Genomic DNA, 24,231 nt, shown 5'->3' on the forward strand with positions numbered 1-24,231 from the left:
ATTATCCATTCTCCTTATTGTCCTGCTGAGGAATGCAACTGTAATTCTGGCAAACAGACTACACATTTGGCTCACTGTCCTTGGACTGCAGATGTCTAATTGCAGGCAACCATTTCATTTCAAATGGCTCATTAAAACAGAAGACATTTAGCATTGCTAACATGAATCTGCAGCTATGATTATGCATTTAATTAGAAAAGTGCAAGCTTTTTCCCTTTGTAATCTGGATTTACCAAATTTCTTCTATGTAATCTGTTTTGGAAGAACTTGAAATTGGCTTAATTTTTTGTCTTTTTTTGCAGTGGTTAATATCTGTGTTGTTCATATGTGAGCTTGATAAGATAGAAAAACCACACTGTATACATTTCACAAGTGTTGCATGTTTGTCTACTTTGTTCAGTTTGAAATTTCCTTAATCTGATAATAATTTATTCTGCCAGTTTATTTGTGATTTGCAGCTGAAATAAATTTAAGTACATAAACATCTCTGCTGCACTCACCCTGAGGAGCTACTAGTAAAGTAGCAAGATTAGATTAACCCTTCGGATCATTTCTCTTTTCTTTTAACACTATTGGTAAGAAAGGTTTCCAGTATAAATAGAAAATATAATCTCATTGAGTCCTTTTTTCTTTTCTTGAGCTCTGTATCTTATTTATTGTCCATTTGTGTGTGTATCGATATCCCATTTTTTGCTTAGCATAGCTTGAACCCATTTGTTATTGATAGAGTTCCTTACTTCTCGTATGTTTCACCCGTTACTCTTATAATCCTTAGTGGTTAAATATTTTAGTAGTGTTTCAGTAAGTAAAAGCAGTTGGGAGGAGAGTGGGGCAGGGTACTATTGTTCTTGGATAGAGAAGTGCATTTACACTACAAGCAGAGATAATGAACTCTCGTTCTCCATCCTCCTCTTCTAGAAAAGTTTTTTCTCTTGCACTTCACCTTCGTGCATCTTAATCAGTTGTTTCAAAGATCTCTAGCACCAGTGAACGTGTACAGTGTACATTTCCTGAGGAAGTTGCCTGTCACATTAAGGTTTCAATGTGATCCTAGTGGAAAATCCCTTCCAGATACGGGTTAAGAAGTTGAGCTTAAGTAAACATGTGGAAGAATGTCCAAGGAAAAAAGCTTCTGTACAGGTGCTAATTTTGAAATATTGCTAAAATTTCTCAACAAAATACTGAGCAGTGCTTGGAATTACAGGAGTGGAACAATCTAAACTGCTGATTGTTCAGAATAAGGGAGGTCAGGACAGCAAAATACATTTAGGAAATGTGTAAAACCTTCTTGCTATCATACTTCAAGTAGGTGCAAGGAATGTTTATGAGTTTATGGCTGATGAGGCAGTCAATGTGCATGCTAAAACTATGAAATACTACCTGCTGTCTAACTCCTATTAAAAATTAAAATGGTTATAAGCAAAGATAGACTGGTCTCAATGGGCTTTGCATCTTCAGTTTTAGAATTCTAATTAGTTTCCTTATTTCTTAAGGTGTATTTTTCATCTTCTTTTTGTTTTGCATAATCTTGAATTAAATAGGAAAACACAAAATTTTGAGACAAAAATGTTTTGCTTCTACTGCTTGAATTAGAGTAATAAGCACAAGTGTGTTTTCTGTTCTGCCTGGTCTGCTACAATTAACATAAGATGTTTTATTTATTATTCAAGTACTTCAGATAAATGCTAAATGTGGGACATCTATTCCCTTTCCCACCTCTCACAATAAAGAATGAATGGGATTAAGAAAACTAGAATTGTGTTCAGAATCTCTTTGTTTGCAATACTATCTTTGTGATATTTTTGATCTGTTGCTTCTCATTTGTATATATGAAATCACCCTTTAGATAAAGCAACAACATATTTTCAACTCTTTTAGAAGCAGAAATGCTGCAGCTTGTCTAGAGAGCAATTTGCTTAGCAGAGACAGGAATCCATATTTGTGGATCACCACAGCTGTGAAGCATCCCGTCTAACTTCTAAAATAAGTACAGTATTTTCCAATGAAACAGTTTACTCCCTTGGACTTACCTTGGGTGGACTAGAGCTTATTATAATTATATAATAAAATTGATTTGTTTCATAGAAATTGCATCGTACAGTTTCCATTCAGATCTTGGGTTTTTATAGTTTGAAGTGCTTGAAATTTGTCAAGAGAGTTTTACTCAAAGTAGGGTATACAACATAAGCTATAAGTCTAGACTTCCTCTAAGCTCAGGATAACCAGATGAATTGCAGTCTTTAATTCATGGCTCTTCTGGTAGTTTTTAGATGGTTGAAGTTATAGAAATGAATTCTATAACCATTTGTTCTGTAAGGCTACAGTTCACTGGGATGAAATTTTTAAAAGGAAGTACACTTTGAAAATATTCATACATAAAGCTGCATATATTATGTACATCCAAATAATAGCCCTGAAATGCTCATAAATGTGTATGTAAACAGGTGTTCAGTCTTTAAGAGGTTTTTTATTATATTTACTACTCTCTAAGGATAATTTGATGGCTCAGTTTCCTATTTTTTTTCTTCTTAAGAATTTAAACCATCTTGAAAAAGCAGTCTCTCAGCAGATCTCTTGTGTCAGTCATGCACAAGAAAAAGAGACTGGAGTCTCAGCAAATACTTCCTTCTTTAGCAGCAGTGATTAGATAGTCTCTCAGTTAGTTTGCATCTTGAAAGATACTTTGACTTCATATTTTTTCCCTAAAGTTAATCCTTTAAGAATAAGAGCAGTCCACAACTGTCAGTTTTAGTGAGTTGGATTTGTTTGAGCAAGATAACAGTTCCCAGAGGAAGGTGAGCATGGGGTAGAGTACTTTACTATCTTGCTTTTCTTCTCAGGGAGCTTTCTTGACTTGGCCTAGCTGCTGCTGTTTTTTTCCCTGAGGAACATCTGTGAGAGGAACTGCATTTGTCTCTGAAGTACAGAACTGCTTCCTGGTTTTATTTTTCCCACCTTTCATTTTTCAAACAAACATCTACTTTCCAAATTCTTTCAGTTGTGTTAATGCTATACACTGCTTAATGGATTGTGGCAGAGAAAGCAACTTTCTCAGAATTTTAATACACAGCTATTTAGACAGCAGTAACTCATCCAAGGAGAATATAGTGATGACATTTTACCAGTATTTTAATCTATTAATTTTGTTCAGATTTTAACCAACTGAAATAATATTAAATGCTCTTTTTTTTTTTTTTTAAATTTGTAAAGAAAAAATAATTAACACCGCCTGCTTCTCAGATTTAAACTAAATGTATTTAAGCTTCATGGGATTTGAGAAAGAAATTACTGGGTTCATTCTAGAGGCAATTTTTATCATTTTCAGAGAAAGATAGTGGAGAAAACCATTTTGTTATGGAGAGCTGCACATGGAAACACTGTCCAAGGTCTAAGCTAAGAACGTTGATGGAAAATATTTATAACTGGCTGCTCTACTTGGGAGCAGCCTCTCTTTTCAAGACTGCAACTAGAAGCAGGATAATTAATGATATTATGTATCCCTTTAATGTTGCTTTAATTTCTCTTCTGCAATACTGAATCTTTTCTGACATTTGTTGATCCAGAAAATTCTGTCCCTTTTACAGTGGCATTAAAACAGAATGTGTCACTTCCCCTTGTTTCTGATGTACTGGCATCTTATGAAATTATATTCTTTTTATAAAAGTAAGTAGTTCCACAATTATTCCATGCCATGTTAAATAAGAATAATCATATATAACTGCTTTATTATTAGCTACAAATAAAATGTCATCTCTGGCAGTGGGGCTAGGAATGAAGAGGTTTTGAACTCTAGAATGCTTGTAGATTTTAATTATTCTCCATTAGTATAGCTGCCAATTTATTTACTACAGATTGGTGGTTTTTTCCCTCTCTTTTTCCTGAAAAGGTGGAAGTGGCACAAATGAGATTACAAGCTATACATATAATTGAAATGAATCCATCTGATCTCTTCAACACCAGATACACAATTTTTCAGCTATTCATATTTTTATTTGAGTGGTTTTTTTAGTGGAAACTTCCTTTTTCTTAATAAGCCTGTTTCCTTATGCAGGAGTACCCCTAATTCAGGTAGCTCTATACATAGACCAAGTAGCAATTAAACCTTTTTTTGGGTTCAAAAGTTGTTACCTGATTGTCATCACTTTTTAGACAGAAGTACTAATGTTATTCTAAGGGAAAAAGTGGACTTCTATCTGAGTGCCATTTCCTGATTCCCAGGCTTATGCTGGGGGCCCTGAGAGCAGTCATCTCACCAATTTACAATGTAGGGATTTACAGGGTTAACAGTTTTCTCTGAGAATGGGAAGCAAGCATTCTCATGTAGAAGATGCATTATTCTCTTAAGGTATATAGACTAGACCTTTTTTCTTTAACTTCTGTTGTGAGCTTGTCTTTTACAAATTTTAAGACTGCTCTGAATGACTTGCATTCTGTCTTGTTTGTTTCTACTATTTAACATAGGGGAAATGTGACAGCACTCTAGAGCCTAAAACATTTTTATTTTGAGTGTTAATGACATCCATCAATACAACATCTTTATTTATTTACAAATATAATGTAAGTTCATGATTTCCACTACTATTTTCAGTTCCCTGACTTCCATTTTCTGTCTTTGTGATTCTCTGTAACTTTTAGCAGGCTTGTGACTGTGATATCCTTACTGCCTATTGATTTAAGGATTCTTTAATTGAAAGCTATTCAGCAAACATGCTTTTCAATTTACTGTTTTGCCCAACTACATTTAGATGCCAGAGGCTCATTTGCGGCAGTTGAAGGTTAAAAATTTAAAAGCTTAAAAGTAAAGCTGCATGTCATCTAGGTATACTAGAGTTATATGCAGGGTTTTCACCAAGGACTTGTCATACATCTTACATAGCCTGCAGGCTAAAAGTGTGTGTCTGTGCCTTTGTGTCTGCGTGTGTAACCACAGGAAAGGAAAAGGCAAAAAAATCAATGGTCTCAAAATTAATTAAAATCAGGAAGACTTCCCCCTGCTGACAGGATATTTAGGATGAAAATAATTAAATGAGCTATTGTGGCCAATGCAGTATCGATTGCTCACTTCAGAGAAGCTCCTTGAAGACTTAGATGAAGATTGATAACTGGTTTTTAACAGAGCCAAAGGCAACCATTCCCATCTTCAATTCTTTTGCTTTTGTACAGTCTGACAAATGGCTTTCAACCCAGCCTTATATTGACCACTATAAAAAGCTATTATCTACTATAAATAAATTGCATATACACATTGCTTCTCCATTCTTCATATTTGTAGAGATGAAAATGCTTCATATTTTTAATTTCCTCATACTTTAAATGAGTAGCCACCATCCTTTCAGGGCAGAAAGTCTTTCTTTGTTTCAAATCAGAGGTTTGTTTTCTTTCTTTGAGTAAACAGGGTCAAGATTTGCACACTTGAATTAGAGATGGAGTGAAGATAAGACTAATATTTTCAGAATAATAACAAAAGAGAATAAACCTGAAGATGGCACCAGATTTTCTCAAGTGATCACTGGAATTTACCTATGGCATGGCTACAATAGCAAGAGAAAAGGCCCATTGGAGGCACCTCATAAAGCAAAGCTCTTGGTGCCAAAAACCTGACACTTCTTATTTCACACTCTTCTATTTCCAGCTACTTTGCTTCAGTCCCTTGCTAGTCCATTCCTTTGGACAAAGCCAATTAGCAGATGGAGCACATAAAGTATAGCCCTCAATCACATATTTCAGTGAATTTTATTTTAAGAGAGTCTCGTTCATGCATTATGAGACCTTTTCATGATGTGCACCAGAGCACTGCTCTGTGGTGTCACACATCAGGAGAGTCACTTCAAAAGCTTGCTGCTGTTCAAAATTAAAATCTGTGGCAAGTATTTCACAGTAATGAAGCCTTCAAAAATTATTGTGAGAACAAATCTTAATGAGAGGGAAATGAGTGGGCAAGTGTTGTTTTTGTTTTGGTGGCAGACTAAAGCAAAAATAGACATAGAGAAATCCATATAAAGGAAAGTAAATAATATCGTTTTAACACTTGTTTAAAATATCAAAACAAGCCTGTTAAAAGCATTTGGCTTTGAATCAAATTAATGTAGCTACATGTTTATGGAAGCAGACTCTTACACATCAACTTCCTTGTGGAAGCACACTTGCAAGAGGAAAACTGTTCCACATCATTTAGAAAGTCAGCGATTCTATGGAAAATATAATAAGAAGTTACGAGAATTGAGAAGTAATTAAAAAGTGCTTCCTACCTATGCTTTGGCAGCCTTGTCCTACTAATGGCTCTGGTGTCAAATTTCACTGTTCCTGTGTCAGTGTTTTTGGTGAACTACAGCTCTGTGAGATTGAGATTCTTAAATTACTGCACTGTATGGATAGACTGGTTCTTCTCAGATATTTTAATATAAAGAACTCATGCAGTCTTTGAGAAAGGTCTCATGCAGTAAGAGAAGTCTCTGCAGAAATAATTCTCTTACATTGCTTTCTTTCTGAAAAATTGGAAATAGTTGTACCTCCTTGAAACTCAAAGACTTTTTGTGATTTTTATAACTGGATAATTTTTTGTTACACTTTTCATTAAATATTAGATTAAGAATTGTGAAGAAATCAACTGCTAATAATTTTGAGACTTTGAAATATCTACCTTTTGAGCTTTAGATTACTCAGGCCTTCCCTAGAATATGTGATGAAATAGATAACTACATTAAAATTAAGAACTACTGTCTTGCAGATATCATTTCTATGCTGCCTGCTGCCTCAAGCTATTCATGACCAGTCAGGAAAGGCTTTTCTAAACAACCGTGACATTTACTGCACTCTGTGATATCTGGAATTTTTTTATCAAGGGCAGAAGTTAACATCTTGGATTAACAACTTCAGGAGAAAAAATTTTCATTCTATGAATATGCATCATTCTACTGTCCATGAAACTTTTTATAGGAAATAAGAGATGAAGAAAATAAGATGATAAAATTTTTAGCCTGAGTGGGTTTATTTCTGTATAGGATTCTTTGCAAAACAATCTGTTTCGATAAGACCATAACATTGGGCATCTAGGTGAAATGTGACCCTTTGTGATGTTAATTTTGTGACACTATATTTTGAGCTCACTCCCTATCCAGGGGTCAAAAAAATATTATATTATTTCCTGTAAGTTTTCCATACCCGATCAATAATCTCTTCCATTTAGTTTTAGAGACAAGACTAATATATTGCTTTATCTGTCAAAGGCCATTTGGCTAGGAGAGTTTTGTGAGTGTGAATGAGAAAACTAGAAATCCTTGTGACACTGAGGCTAAATACTTCTATATTTCCTCAATTTTCTTTCTCTTCTTTCTTCTTTCTTACAGACTGAAGTTTCAGACATGTACAATGTTCTGAAAAATAAGATAAAAGATATGAAAAATATGTTTTTAAATCTTGCTTAAGCATAGTTAAGAGGTATATGTAAGTTTCAGGAAAAATAAATTCTCACCAGATTAGTCAGACATGCAGAGAAATTCTTAAAACTTCTGCATAAGCTTGGGCACATTTTTATTTTTAAATGTAGATTTAGATGCAGTGAAGAAATTTGACTGTTACCCTGATGGATGGAATCCTGATGGAGTATTGAAAAAGCTGGAAGAATATTCAGTGTTTCTAGTTCCTATTTTTGGTTTAGTAATTATGAAAATTATATACTATCAGTTGGCTTTATGATAGAAATATCCCATTGAAAGTGGACTGTGCTTAGAGAGAGTTCCAAAATTTTCAGGATGGATCTCTGTGTGAGTTTGAATTCTGTATATTGCTGCAAATTTTATTGAACATACCAAGATTCAAATACATATTAAAAAAATCTGATCACCAGAAAAATTGTGGTTGGTTCTTATATTCACCAGAAGTGTGTCTATATCTAACATGATAGCAATAGCAGTTTGAGCTGCTCTGATTAATAAGCCTGTATTCCTTCTAGCACTGAATTTCTACAAGTAAATTGTCAGTTTTGGAAATTTTGTATACATAAAACCCACACATACAATACTTCTTTATCTTACTTTGTTTATTTGTAGCCCTATTTTTAATGTACTTTTAATGTTTTGAACTTGCTATGCAAAGTACCTAAAATTTCCAATAAGCTTTCAGTGTCAAGGTACCTGTCTTCATTAGCCATTGAGGATCCCATTAAAAGTTACTCAGCTTTTCCTGAACCATCACAATTTGAAGCTGTTCTTAAATTAGGTAAATTTTTGTGAGCTAGTATATTAGAATAATATCCAATGAAAGCTGGTTTTATGAGGGCAGTTTTAGAAGATAGCCCAGAAAAGTAGTGTCACAAATCAGAAAGGAGCTTTTCAATCAGTGAATAAATTAACTTACTGTAAGCAGATTTTAATCGAAACAAAATGTGTCTAATGCAAATATGTCAATGTATTTAATTCCGTGTCTACTCTGTGAAGCTGGAATCAACAATTTATGAGAATCTGATTATTAGAACTAGCATCATAACATGATAAAAAGGGTTTTTTTCTGAAATAAATATTAATTAATGGAGAATTTCATTGAAGTGAAAAAGTAATCATACAGCGAAAGGCAGTTGGTGGAGGCACAATGGCAAAGCAAAAAAATAATATTGCAAGGTCAATTTGATTTTCTGTAATATATCTAGACTATCTAGCATACAAGTTGATCAGAGATTTATGAAAAAAAAATCTAAAAAATAGATATGCTTCTCAAACAAAGCAGAACAAACCCAAAAAGCTCCAAACCTCAAAACAATCTCAAAGACAAAAAAATCCCCACATAAAATACCTACTTTTAAAATCTAAAAAAAGATTGATTTTCTAAGTTGCAGGCCAGCAGCATGTCTTTTAATACCTTTTTCTTTAGATATTACTGACTTTAACGAGGTGTTCGTTCAAAAGAAAAAAAAATTATTTATTTAGAACAGAGCCATAGGACATAAATTAATAAAAGAATTAGAGAAGGTTGACATAAAGCAGAATTCTATTTTGAAATAAATACATACTGTTTCATGGATTAGTTATGTTTTATACCGCTTTACATTTTGTTTTCTTCTGCAAACATGAACTTTGCAATGCTGTACATATAATCTGTAATCATCTTTTTTGCTGAAGATTAATTAAAGTCTGCGTCATTAGTCCTTTCTAAGAGCAGACAAATTTAAAACAAGAGAAAAACATTTATTATTAATGCTCATAACTCTTATCTACATTTCAAAATCATCAATATACATTTATTTTTGTCATTTTACCTGCAAAATTTGAATATGTGAAAACTCTGAAATCCACAAACATTGTACAATTTTTGCAGGATAATAGAAAAATAGGCTATTTAGAGATTCATTCTTTAGAATGTGGGGTTTTCCCTCTATTTAGGATCAGATTTACATTTAATCTCTGGATTATACCAGCTTTATGCCTCTCATTTGCATTCCCAGGTGTATTTTCTTGTTGCATGCAGGTACAAAAGTATTCACTGTGTATGCTGAGTAGGATCTTTCTGTAATTACTTATGAATTGCTCGTGCAGAAGGACTTTTCATGTGCTGTGATAAGTCTTGAATGCTGAGCCAATATGACAGTAGCAGTCAGGTCTTTATTGTGGATGTGGTTGATGGAGTTGCAGTGATCACAATCATATTGATTTTTTGAACTTGAGAACAGATGAAAGGAAATAGACTACCAAAGACCAAATAATGACCCATTGTTCCTTGTAATTAGGTTTTTGCTATCTGTCCCTAAGGTGTATAAGAGTATGATGAGGTATTTTATTGCAAAAAATATTATAGCATATACCATAATTTCTAAAGTTCAGAAGGAAGGTTGAGAAAGTACTTCAAATATCTTTCACCTGGAAATATTAACATTTTTTTTTAAGGATATGTGTAAACCTATACATATATAAAACTGTAGAACTTAAATAAAAATATCATAACATTCTTAATTGTATATTATAAGCACATTCTGCAAAGGGTTATGCTGTCAGTTGACTTTTGCTATTGCAAGAAATACAATGAAGATAATTTTATTCTTGGATTAGTAGAGTTTATGACATGATGAGACATTACAGGATCCCGTGAAATCACAGAAAATAGAATATGTAAGAAATACATTTCAAAAAAATATAATTAGAAATATATATTTTTTTACTTTTTTCTTCTCCCATGCTGTTAGTACTTATTCCATTATTCCAGATAAGTGTGGATGACCATATAGGCTGAATGATTTATATTGAGGGCTTTTTCCTCTTTCTGTGATTGGAAAGATACAAACCACCCTGAACACTTGTACAAGGTAATGACATACAACTTGTCAAATAAGTGGTTGATTTTAAAATAAGTGAGAATGAGAAGTTGATAAGGAAGTCCAGGAAATCAGGCACAACTTAACCTTCTATCAGAATAGGAAACCATGCTAGTGGGTAGAGAAACTGGCTTTGAAACCAGACTGTCATGCAATCAAAGTCAGACATTGAAGCCTCCAAAGATGCATTTCTAAATATTCTCAATTTCTTCCTACTGTTGAGAAATACATTCAGTGCAGGCAGCTCCATGTGAGAGCTGCAGGTTGAGCTCTGGCTGGCCAGGAGTCCTAGGCAAGAGGCCTGGAACTGCCAGTCCTTTGCATAACAAAGGACACGGGGACCTGTGGCCCAGCCAGGTGACTGGACGCTGGTGTGGGTGTAATTGAGGAGGACATAAAAGCCGCACTAGTCATAATCCATAGTTGAGAAAGGTAGAAAGATTTTTTTATTTTCTCTACTGTTATACTTGTTCACAATGGCTGTGGCCTAATTTAAGACTGGCTGCTTAGCAAACAATGACATGGCTGTCTAACAACAATGACCATTCAGGCAGTAAACAATCAGCTATACAAGCAAAAGTATAGCTGCTACATATTATCCACAAGTTCTTCCTTGTACACTCTCAATGTGTGAGAGGATGTTCTTCCCATAACAAGAACATCCTCCCCTTGTGTTCAGAACATCTTTTCTTATTAATTATCTTCATGGCCTTCTCTGTCAGTTTTACTAAAGCTGCAAAATTTCACTGCAATATTCTCACGGGTAAATTCTGACTAGTTTCAAGTCTAATTCTAAGGGTTTGTTAGTCCAGCTGTCAATCTCCTCACACTGGGAGACACAGCAGGAGCTGATGATCCCAAGACTTTCCAGCATTTAGACTGTGAGGGCATATAAGCCCAGGGATTCCTTTGTCCTGGGTCCCTGCTTGCAGGCACCAGCTTGAGCTGTTTTTTTTTTTTTAATTTAATTATTACACCGTGATTAAATTATTTAAGGGATAAGGATGTCTGAGACTCTGCTGTGGGAAAGCTGGGGTTGAGCTGATGAGAAAACCTGGTCTGACTGTGTGAATGGGGGGGGCGTGGCTGCAGAGGGTCTTCTGTCCCAGCTCAGGTGGTGTGACTGTGACTGCTAGAGTGGCTCCTGGATGATCAGACAGGGAAGTTTCCTTAACACTAGTTATATCTTTAAATTAAATTTTCCTCTCATAATTAAGATTTAAGGTCTTGCTTAAGAATGACAAAGTGTCCTGTTCAGAAAAAAATAATTCAAAATTTTCTTACTCACTTCAGGTTGTATTCTAAATCTTTAACATTTTATTTGCTAAAATGGAATTCAGATCTTCAATCAAAGGTCAAGCAGATGGGAGAAATACTGCCACTGTTCTTATTTCAGGGAAACTTGTGTTTAAACTACCTGCTAAATAGATTTCCTGTGTCCATTTCTGACAAAATTTCAAGTTATCTGAAAGTTTCACCTGCAATAAGTTAAAATCAAGCTGCAATAAATGGCTATCCACCTAATTAATTTTCATATACTTTCAGGTCCTTAACACAGTAAATATTCTACCAAATAGCATTATTAAGAATGTTCTGAGAGATATAAAAGGTTCTACCACTTCAAAATTTTATACCAGGGAATACGTGTTTATTCTGTCAATAAAAGAATGCATATTCTTTCCTATATAATGACAATGTAATGACAAGAAGTGTGGCAACCATATCAGTGTAATTTGGAGTGCTTTTCCTGTTTCTTTTTTCTCTTGGCATTTTGTAAAAATTTGTCATTGTTTCATGTTCTACTTTGCTATTTTGCTTCGAATTGGAGATCAAACTAGGAGGCATTGAAGCAAAAGAGGAAATCCTTTATTTTCTTTTGTCTTTTTGTGTAAGAAAAAAATTACAATTTAAAATATAAATTTACCTCTCTAGTTCACTTTTTCTAGATTAAAAACAAATCAAAAAAATTTTTGTTAGTATAAAGTCTTATTTGATAATATATGAAATAAACTATTTGCTTTGTTTGTATGTTAAAACAAGTACTTTGTGGAGGGGGAAAATAATTTGCATTTGTTTTGTCTTTACTTAAAATTGCCTACACATATCTGTAAACCAAACCCCTGCCAAAATTCACTCGACCACTAAATGTTAGAAAAAGAATTTAAGCAGCTATGTCTTATTTAAAATACTAGTGTATTTTGAAGAAAAAACCTAACTGATTTTTAAAAAAGTTAGATGAACATTATTTATAGCTTACTGGTGCTCGTATCTTATTCCCTATTGGAATGCATTTTTGAGGGTCAAAAAATATATCTGTACTCTTTTCTTAATTGCACCCCAGAGTGGAGTTAGGAATGTGTCAAGAAGTAAGAAAACATGAGCATTAGTAAGCATACAATGCAATTTAACAGTTCATAAAACAGTAAAATTTAATCCCAGGCTGAGAGATTTATTAAATCTCACTTAGCAAAATGGTTTTGTGAGGTGTGTTAGCAAGTGAGAATTAAGTGAAATGATTTCAGGGGCAATAGACTTTATTAGCTGAGGAGGGGAGGAACTAGTTTTGCAAGCCATTTCTTCTTAATTTCATTCACTTGTTATAATTGCCTTGAGTGTGGGAGAGCTTTCTGTGAGTAGTAGTAGTGTGTTGGGTCTCTGGAATTTGTGTGCATAATGCTGCATTTGTCAGGCATCATCAAACGGAAATGTCTTTTGTTGATGGGCTTGTGCAGAAGTTCTTCTAATGGTTGTTAAAGATATTTCATTCTAATACAATTTAAGCCCCTATCTGTAATATAAAATGGCTCCTATTGGGTTTGTAAGGGCTTTTTTGTTTGTTTTGTAATATTTTTTATCCATGCTTCCTTTCTATGCTCTTTAGCACACCTGGGAAAGACAAAGAAAAATTACCCTCTTGTTCTGGACCTTCTTGAAAAATCTCTTTTTAGGGCAGATTTGAAAGTATAGTTTGGAGGTAGCTGATCAAGCATATGTAGTGACTTGAGTAGGGTAATGTTAGCACTATTGGCACCATGTTATGTGAAACTTCGGGGGAAAATGTTCTTATGTTACTAGTTACTCAGTTTTGTGGGTTAAAATCACATTGTCCTAACATAATTCAAGATCTAGCCCTTAAAATCAAGCAATAGTAGAATCTATAATAAAGAAACTACAGAGTCTTATAAGTAAATCCTAGCTTATTTTTATATGTAACCTATCATTGTTTCTGTAGTTTACATCCAGTAATTTTTGAACTCAACTTTTAAATTTTTTATCAAACAGAAAAAACTTTAAGGAAAGTAATAGTGCCAGTAATGACACCTCTCCTGAACTGTAGGTAGTCTTCACTTCTTGAAGTATCATCAGACTTTTCTTACATCATTTTTTTTTAAGTTGTTCAAAAGAAGAAGAGGCAGCTTCTATAAAAAAATCAGTCTTCAAAGGAAAATAGTGATAATAATAAAAAAAACAAACCTAGAAAGAGGCCTACATCTGTTCACTGTACTCACAATGGAAATAACCTAAAATATAAGAGTAATATGGGGAAAAATGAAAGGCAGGTTGTAGAACGAAAAATGAAAGTGTTTTGTTTGTTTGTGAAATATGCCATTTATTAAAGGTCTTCTAACTAATAATTATGTGTGTTAAATTGTCACTAAATATAAAAGAGAAGAATAAGTAATTATCAAAGGAGGAGTACTGCTTAACAGGCTAAGGAGATTATAGGACATTTGATAGTTTTGAAATGAGTAAGTATTCCACTGTAAATCCTTATGGTGCAGTGACGCCAAAATAATGTTCCTTTTCCCTAAAATAGTTATGCTGGGGAGGGAGGAGATTTGGTTAAGATGTCCTGTTCATTATACTTCCAGTATCTACTACTTGCTCAGGCTGTTAGATTAAAGTAAAACAGCTTCTGTTCTTACTCTCCAAATTGTACTACATCATCTCTGTCCTTCATAAACCTGACTACAAACAGACTGGATATATAAAAAAACCCAAATCCAACAACCTGAGTTTGCATCCAGTGTTCTATCTATTACTGTTGTGTAAGAAATAAAATACAATTTATAAAGGCCAATGGAAAATTCATTCCTTATTGAACATGCCCCGCCTTGTGTATTTACACTCCTTTTGCCAAGTAGGAATGCAACATTCTCATTCTGTTCTAAACTCTTGGAAGCCTTAAATAAATAGAATAATAAATACAAGCTTAGCAAGAAGAACTTGTTGCAGTATGAAACGGGCATGTTAACACTTAAACCAGTGACCACAGTCTGTCTGAATTATTTCAAATGATATTATGGTCTGAAATCCAGTCAGTAACAAATGTACATGATGAAATAAGTTTCACAATGGATTAAAGACTTGATATGAATTTCTTTTAATATGTTCATACCTTTTCAAGGACTTTGTTAACAAAAAGTGAAAGTGTTTCACTTCTATGCATTTATTGAATAATTTTGTCATGGTCACCTAGGAAACAAATGCAGGTATACATTTGTGAGCATTTGCAGTTTCATTGCATTCTTGATGCAGCTAAGGAAGTCATACTTGAAAGAACTTAAGCATCATTTTAATTAATGCACACAATTTTTCAGAATACATTAGTGACCATCAGACACTAAGCAAAACCCTACAAACAGTTTGACCTTTAAAATGTAGTTGGATTTATCTCACAAGCATAAAGGTTGACTGACTAGGTAGGAAGACAAAGATGATCTTGAGAAAAATGAGCTGCATATGGAAATTATAAGCTCTTCTACTTACTGTATTACTATTATTCAGATAATATACAGGTAAAGATAACATAAGAACTAAAATGTAGTGAAGTACATGCATACTTTACTAATCATCAGAATAAGCTTGTCTCATGCTGTGCATTAAATGAACGGTACAATATCTTCCATTGAAATTTTTAATGATCCAATTCAGTTTAATACAAAACTAAGTAGAGAATAAGAATACTACGTATCAAGGTTAAGTTTTTACTTTTAGTTTGCATAGGACATTTTCTTCTAGAACATTTAAAGAACTGTTCAGGCTTTTTTAAAGAATTTTAGCAACATATTTGTCTTTGCATGAAAATCTAGATATACTTATTTTATGATGTGTTTGTAACTTGACAATAATGACTGTAGTAACTGGTAGATGCAGATTCAGGTTTATCCATCTGATAGGACAGGGCTTGTCAACTGAGTTATGGATATGACACTATTGCATTTTCTTCCTCATTTGCTTTGTCTTTGATGAGGAAATAGATTTTGACAACATGTTTTCAGAATCGTAGAATCATAGAATGTTAAGGAGTTGGAATGAACCTTAAAGATTATCTAGTCCCAGCCCTGCCTGCCATGGACCAGGTTGCTCAGAGCTCCATTCAAACCAGCCTTGAACACTTCCAGCTATGGGAACATCCACAACATCTCTGAGGAACCTGTTCCAGTGCCTCACCATATATATCTACCAGAGCTTATCATGTGCCTTTGACATCTTTGGGTGTTTTTGTCATCCTACAGGCTTCCACCTCGGTGGCTTATAGAATTTGACAGAAAGCCACGTTGTTCTGCATCTGGCATAATGTCCATTTGATTCCTTCTGACAGATCTTAGCAGTTCTACTTCCAAATTTGCATCTAATTAATCAGTTGGTGCTGGTATTGAAATTCTGATTGCTTCTTTGTGGGCTTTTTTTGCTAAAGTCTCATAGCAATTTCAATTTTCCTTCATTGGTACAAGGACTGCAGTTCTAGAAGTAAAACTGATTTAAAAAACAGTTTGCATTTCTGAGCCAGATTTATGTGTTGTACTTATTGTGTAGTTTATTTAAAAAGCTGTTGTCTGGACTTCAACTACTGCCAAGTCTTGCTTCTAGAATATTAAACTTTGCATGACGCTTACTCAGCATGTCATTCCAACTTTTTGGTGTTTCACTGCCTCCTTGTCAAATATCAGCTTGCCTTAAAAGCATTTTAATGCCTTGAAGATAATGAACAATTTGGCAGCAAAAATATTTTCTGACTGATTTGGAGCCCCTGCATAAACTGCTTGGAGTCTGAGATCATTGAAACCTATTATACTGGCTATTTAAAAATTAGGATTTATTTCTGTTTGAATTTTGAAACCTCTCCCTGGGAGAGCCATTTAAATGTGAGCATATATTTTTCTCTTTAACAGTAGCTTATGGGCTATAATGGTAGAATATTTTTGCATTTTTATGTTTAGTTTTATTGTAAAGAGCCTTGGGATGCCTTTGCATGAAAGGCACTATATAAGCTCATTTTGTATTGTATTGTATTGTATTGTGACAAGTGCAATAATCTCCAGGTTTCCTATCCATTAAAGAACTAATTTCACAGCTCACTAATTACGTGAATGAGAAGGGGAAATAGGTCCTTTTTCTCTAAGGTATGCTGAGCAGATGGCATAGCACTGATTTCCACCAGCTGAATCTAAGGTCCTCTTGTGCCTTTGGTTCCGAGGCTTGCCTCTGTTTGTCAAAGAGAAGAGCAGAGAGATGTCACGTTCTTGTACAGCATGACAGTGTGTACAGAGAGGCTGTCTTTGTCCTGTGCTAATACAGCATCACAGCACACACTACATCTAAGCCTATTTATTTAGGATGGGACATGAAAACTATTAAAATTAATAGTGCATTTTGATGTAATTCTAATATACCTCTGATTTATTGAAGATACTGATTAGTTCTGCCATAGGGATTTGAACTGATGCACATTCAAAAGTTAGTAATAAATCAATTGGGTACCGTTGGGATGGTATCTTGTCTGTAATTTCAAAAAAAACCCCCATTACTTCCTGAACCTGTACACTTTCCTTTATAGCTAAGGTTTTGTCAACTTGTTTCTTTTTTTCTTTCCCATCACTCATGAAAATAACCAGCTTAAATCAACCATGCACACAGTGATTTATATAGCTCTCTAACGCACTGCTTTTTAAAGTAACATGAGTCATCAGATACCAGTGTACTCCCATGATCCTGAAAAGTAGCTATTTGAGTCCTTTTTACAGCATTAAGAAGAGAAAAGCTGAGAATGACTGAAGATCTTGACATAAGTCTTGTAGGATTGGCAAAAAGGCTATATTTTACAGTGCTGCACAAGCAGTTGGACCATTTTTCCCTTTAGCTTAATGAGCAGTGCTAATTTGTTGTTTCCTTCTCTCTCTGCTGGCCTGTCTCCTGTGTTTGCTTGGTGCTCATGGCTCTGATGTTGTTCTCATTTCAGACGGATGCAGCACTAATGTATGATGCAGTTCATGTGGTGTCCGTGGCTGTCCAGCAGTTCCCACAGATGACGGTCAGTTCACTGCAGTGCAACCGCCATAAACCATGGCGCTTTGGGACCCGCTTTATGAGTCTCATTAAGGAGGTGAGTCACTAATAAAGGATCCTGCTACCCTGCTTTCTTTTCTCCCAATTCCCATTTCCTTTTGCTTTCACTCTGCTTTGTTTCTTTTTTTTTCAGTAGGTGGTAATTTCTTATCTTATGTATAAAGAGTTTAACAAGCAAGACGGCATTTTTATTTGAAAGTGGGTTTTCCTGAAGTATTATGTGGAACAAAAAAAATATGAAAGGGTGAAATAACTGCATTTTAAATAAAACTTATGTTTGTAGATAATTGGGTCTGTGTGGAGCATTTGTGGCGTAAAAACCTAAACACCTGAAACTCTAAACTGTAGACTGGTTGAGAGAAGTTCAGTGACTAAATACTGGCATAAGCTCACAGGGGCCAGGAATAAATTCTACTTCCTGGTTTAAAGTTTTTTTTTCATTTTCTATGGTGAATTCCTATACATCTCCTCGATTCTCCAATATGCTCTTTAGATACTGATAGTGATAGTAAACCTAGGAGATTAAAGGTGCTAAGGTGAACTGTGTAGACGATTCAAGTCTCTCATACTGTAACTCCTAATGCAGTGTTTCTCAATCTAGATATGCAAAATATTATGATGAGGAGAATTATTTGCAATGGAAGTATTTTTTTTTTCAAAATTGATTCCTTCTAGGATGATAATTTTATTTCCCACATTTCCTCTCCGCCTTTGTATTGTTTCAGAACTAGGGTAGATTTTCAGTTATAAAAAAATGAGGCTATTGCACTTTATTAAAAGTGAGGAATAAGCTCAGGAAGGCTGGCCCACTGACCTTAAATTTTGCTGTCTCAATGTGGTTTCAGGGGAATCAGCATCTTGCAAAAGCAAGACTTTATTTGAATGAAATTTCTTGAGAAAGAAACAAAGTCCAGCATTAATGGAACAGAAAAACTTGAGGGTTGGGGAGAGGGAGGTATGTAGGGAAGCAGAAGTGGAAATTCATGCATGAATAATAGTGGAATGAAAACAAAACAGCCTTTTATCTCATTCAGTAGAAGAGTCTATTGCCTGGCATGGAAAGTTTAAAAAAATGTCTATAAAGACTGAAGGAATGTTTTATTTCATTAGGAAAAATTAAATACAAAATATTTAAAACCAAAAATCAGCTACAAGGTAAATTATTTACGTGAAATGAATAATTAATGATCCCACTTTGGCAGGAGTAAAGTTTGTCCTTTTTGGGAATACAAAAAAGGAAGAGGTACTTATTTATAGAAATTGTTTTTTCTTTCTCCATAGGCCCACTGGGAAGGCCTCACAGGCAGAATAACTTTCAACAAAACCAATGGCTTAAGGACAGATTTTGATTTGGATGTCATCAGCCTCAAGGAAGAAGGTCTTGAAAAGGTGTGTAAGACATTTGTCTCCAAGGAGGTGCAAAACAAAACCAAACAAAACTTACTCCTTAAAAACATTTACAATAGTGCTTCATGTGTTACGTAAAACAGAGTACCTGCTCTCAACTCAGTATCTCTATAAATGGTACTAAAAAGTTAAGATTTGGTATCCTGACAGGTTTAGCTGTATTCTGATGTTAATGTTTCTTGTACAGAGGTGGAGTGAGAGACCAAAGAATTGGGAAATGCTCTTTCCATGTAGCTTAATATTTTCTATATTTGAACTTAAGACTTTGGGAGGCATGTACAGATATTTTGCCTGCCTATATTACCCCATCACGGTCTGAAATCAGATCATCTTCTCTCCAGCCACCTTACCATGAAGAGATTATTGCAGGAAGCTACAGTGTCTCGTTGTTGTGATCAGCAGGCAAAGGTTTTGCAACTTGCCTTGTAGTTTGCATTTAGATCTAGTGTTCAGTGTTCTGTAAGAACTATGTTTTCCTTCATCTTCAGATAAAGTTCTATCAGCTGTTGTCCCAAGGTGATAATTGTGGGCACAAATAAAAACAGAAATTAAGGGAAGAGACCATACTTCAGAGTTGCATTTCCTTTCTTCTGTAAATCACTAAATGGAGAAGCTAGCATAAGCAACATATTTCTCCAAGACTTCTTCTCATAAGACTAGCTTTGGAATATTGGAATATTTCTCTTACTGGGAAGATTTGTGAAAGTTCAGAAACCATGAGCTTGTCTTGACACACTTACATAGGTAATAAGATTTTTGTTGTCCAGTGGAAAACCTGTGATTCAAGAACTAAACTACATTTTAAAATGCTCAGCAAAACACTGACAGTGGATTTCTCCTATGAAATTTCCCATGAAGTGAGCTCTGGAAACCTAAGGGGGAAAAAGAGTATATAGTAGTGATTAGACTTGAAAAGCAAATTAATATTGTGGACAAATAGAATAGGTACAGTGCAACCTGTCTTCCTTACTGGAAATAGAAATGGAAGAATTGATGTCATGGTATAGCTAAATAAGTCAGCAGTAGCTGAAGACTCTGAATGTAAGTGACTACTGCTGAAAATGAGGAAAGGAAGTCTTTGTAATTTAAGATGGCTTTAGGAACATTAGGTGGGATTTGGGAACCACAAAGCAACATGAGATTTCTGGAAAATAAAATTGACATTGTCTCCATTGACAGTATGCTAGGAGATATATACATCAGTGAAAATATAGAGATAAAACAAGAAAGGTCTACAGAGAAATATGGAAGACAATAAAATTCAACAGGAAATACAGTAGTACTCTAGAACACATAATAGAAAAAAGGAACTTGGGAAACAGTTATATTGAAAGTTAAGTAAGAGACAACAGAAATAGTTGTTGAAGCATATGGATGTTTAAAAACAACCACCATGTGCTTGAGCTGTATATAAAGATTTTCATAGAAAAGGAAGATATTTTTGATACCTTCATGGTTTATTTTGGTCATATGACAAATGGAAGTGATAATATTATTTTTTCACCAAAAAGTGCAGTCAATCTTTGGAATGAGCAGTAAGAATCAGTTACTATATATGAGCAAAACCAGAGCAGTTTCTCTGGGGTGTAAGGAGATGAGATTAGGAAAAGGAAAATTCAAGTGTATGCACATTTTATTGAATTGCTTACTAAATATATGGAATGTGTGGTGTACTTTACTGAGAAAGATAAATCAGTGCCAATGGATAAATGTTTCTCTTTGAACAAAACTTCATTTTTCTGAAAGAATGCAAACCTTATTCATCTTGAATTCAGAGTGAATGATTAAATTCTGGAGCAGGACACTTCCTAGTAGAAAGAGTACATTTTAGCCAGCTCTTTTATTTAAAAGAACTGTCTCAAAGTTGGGTCTTTTTCCTCCAAGACAGAATTCTGTTAACGGTGTGATGAATCACCCTTCTCTCAGTCCCCTACCTCCCTCCACATGTGCACTGCATCTCTCCATATCACACTCTTTCTCTCCTGCTTCCTGCTACTCCCTCCTTTCGTTTCTTCCTTCCTCTACCAGTCCTTAGTCTCTCCCTCCAGACCCTCCCTGCCTGCTTCCCTTTCCATCTTAATCCTTCTCCCCTGTACCTATTAATCTCTCTCCATGCCCTTTCTCTCTATTTTCTTCTTCCTTCAGTAGCCTTTTCACATCTTTGTCCTTACCTTGTATGTTTTCAATGTTCTTTCCAAACAATCTTGTCAGACATCTCTGTCTATGTTGCTAGAGTTCCTGAACAATCTTTTTTTCCTTTTCTTCTGTACATCCAAGTGGGATGAGAAAAGGTGGGGAGATGAGAATTCTGTGCACCATAATATGTATATCATGTTTCCATACTGTAAGCTGTTATTATTTCTTCTAACCTCTTTCCAAATAAGGGGAAAATATTTGTTTTGTCAAGGACAACAGTTTAACTCAACAGCTTTAGCTGTAATCAATGAGGAGAAAAATGTTGATGGAAGGAAAAAAGAAAAATTATTGTGAAGAATTGCTAGAAGACATATTTTTTAACTTAGATTTTGTAAAAATATGTCCTAGACAAATTACCAGGTTAGTAAAATGGGAAATGACCTAAAGTGTTATAAGTTCAATGACTGCTGAAGTCAGTGACAACAGAACAATTCCTCATTGATTTAAAAAAAATGCTATGTGTGATCTCGGATTTTACATAAAATACTTGTTCCTGAAACTCTTGAATGAGAGGTGATAATCAGGCATCAGTCAATAAGAAGTATGTGTTTCCAAATAAAAAATCATGTCTGCCAAAAATGATAGCTCCTTGTAAGATGAAAATGATAAAATTAAGAGCTGATTAAAGTGCTGCTAATGTAATATACCAAAAAATTTTATTACAGTTGCTTTGGACAGACTGAAACTATTCATGATTAAGCACAGTGAAAATCCAAAACTGTGACACTCCAGCATAATAAATTATAATTTAAATTGCAGTCAATCAGTCTTTACACTGCGGCTGTGTTGTGAGGAAAATTATTTTATACTTCAAGGAGATAACAAACACCTGAATTTAATACCTCTTTTGAAATGAAAATTTATCACTGAAGAAGAATCACATATCCTGAATAAGAGATGCTACAACTGGCTTGAAGCCTTGCTCAGAAACCTTCACATAGGATGAACATAAATAACACAAAATTAGTTGTAATTCATTGTCCAGCATATTTGAGAAAAATCTTGTTTTATTTTGTATCTTTAATAATGAGCTGGGAAAAAAAAAACAGCAAATAGCATAAAAACCAGGTTTTTTAAGAGAGAGAAAAAAAAGAAGAAAGACATAGTAAATCTCTGGGAACCAGAAATATTGAAGTATTGTTATTAATGTTATATTTGGCACTGAAGGCATTAATATTAATATTACTGAAGAAAGCAAAATCAATTAAGCAATTTGAAAATGGGAAATACAGAAATATGAATAAACAATATTATTCCTAATGAAGTATAATTATTTCCTTGATGTAATCACCACTACTACTAACTACTTCACAAAAGTAAATGAAGAAGGTATACATAGACAACTCTTTGAGAGTTGAGTATGGCTCTGGTTTTGGCTGCTTAGTTAGTTGGTACCACTGCAGAAAGGCAACGATCCTTCCTAATATAATGATTGTGGCACTTCACCGTGAGTCATATTCACAGTTTTGATTGACTCAGACAAAAATAATGTTAATTTCCTCAGGAGAACTTTGAAGAAAAATCAAAAAGAATAATAGTTGAAAGTATACTTATCTGCCCATGAAGTTAAATCACTTTTCAAACATGCTGAAGTAAGAAAGCTACTGAATTTTTGTGACTAGCATCTCATGAGACCGAATCTCAGGAAAGTGCTCTAGAGCATGTGTAAACTCAGCAAATTTTAAGTTTTGTGAATGTACAATGCTTCTTTTTCGGGGGGAGGATGGTGAAATATTGTAATGGTTTTGACTTGGCCAGAGTTAAATTCCTTCATATAAGCTTGTATGGGGCTATGATTTGGATTTGAGCTGAAAACAGTGTTGATAACTCAGGAATGTTTCAGCAATTGCTAAGCAGCTCTTACACAGAGTCAAAGTCTCCTTAGCCTGCAGAGCTACGAAGTGTTTCTGGGTGGGGATGTCTGGTTTTGAGGTACTGCAGTAACCTGATAGTTACCTGAAAGTTAAATATTTGGAAGCTTGGATGCAAGTTTTTAACCATTCACATGAAGTTGGGAAATTGTATTCCATGTCCTTGAGGACCCCCGCAATTACCATGTTACAGAATACTCTATGATATTCAGTGGTGGGTGTAGCTCTTGGAATTGTTTCAACTTAAATAAGACGATTCTTGCCTAAGCTAATCCTTTCTATCATTTTTCTTTGTCTCACTGTGGAGCACATGTTCACGGGTACACCTGGTTAGGATCCTGTACTTTGGATAATAAGTGTTAAAATGTTCAATTGGCATGGTCACTTCAGAATAGTTTAGCCATTTAGGGGAATTGGAAAGAAGAATAGGAGATTGAGGGCTTGACAATATAGTCACTTCCTGGGACTATATTCACAGTGTGAACATTCTCTCTAAAATGTATCTATAAATACCTGTTTCACTTTTTAGGAAAATTTTTAAGTTTGTTTAAAATAAATGTAACGCAATAAATTAAATTGTAGCTTGTTTGAATTTCAGTTATTACTATTTTGATGGTTTTTTTCTACATTTTTGGCATTTAAACTTTTCTAATAAAAAGACATTGGCAATTCTATTAAAAAAAATCTGGTTCAAAAAGCTACTTAAAAATTAGAACGCTGTGCTGAAACAAATAAAAAATAATTAACTTGCTTCACTATTTATGCAAATTTTTTTAGAAGAAGCAGCTTTGAAAACACATTTGTGTGATTTGGGAGCTATACATAGCAGTAATACATAAGAAGCTGTGGTGCAAATTGTTGAGTTTGAGCTCATCAATAAAGATAATCCAAAGAATGTCTAATTTTGAACCTCTGACTTTTGGTCCATTTCTTAGATTTTTGATTAACAAAAGTAGCAACAAAAGTACAATTAACCTAATTTAGAAAAATAATGCATCAATTTATCAAAACAGAAGTTTCTTTTTAAAGTAATGCTGTTGGTAGTTCTTATAAGTCTGCAGTAGATTAAGTCTGTAGTTAGATAAAATCCAAATTCTAAGAGTTGAT

The 24,231-nt window shown here is 34.3% G+C and overlaps 1 protein-coding gene across 6 annotated transcripts in view; it reads left to right on the forward strand.

Moving 5' to 3' along the window:
* The window catches only part of GRIK2 (glutamate ionotropic receptor kainate type subunit 2), a 360,593-nt gene that overhangs the window by 169,580 nt on the left and 166,782 nt on the right, over window positions 1–24,231 (forward strand). For all 6 annotated transcript variants that reach the window (XR_001863755.1, XM_017739572.1, XM_017739571.1 and 3 more), the window contains 2 exons: window positions 17,544–17,687; window positions 18,932–19,039. Coding sequence is in view for 5 of the 6 variants with exons in the window: in XM_017739572.1 (XP_017595061.1) it covers window positions 17,544–17,687; window positions 18,932–19,039 (252 nt within the window). In the remaining variant the exon portion in view is untranslated. The remainder of the gene's footprint in view (window positions 1–17,543; window positions 17,688–18,931; window positions 19,040–24,231) is intronic.

Source organism: Corvus brachyrhynchos, unplaced genomic scaffold (assembly GCF_000691975.1).
Source record: "Corvus brachyrhynchos isolate BGI_N302 unplaced genomic scaffold, ASM69197v1 scaffold14, whole genome shotgun sequence".
NCBI lineage: Eukaryota > Metazoa > Chordata > Aves > Passeriformes > Corvidae > Corvus > Corvus brachyrhynchos.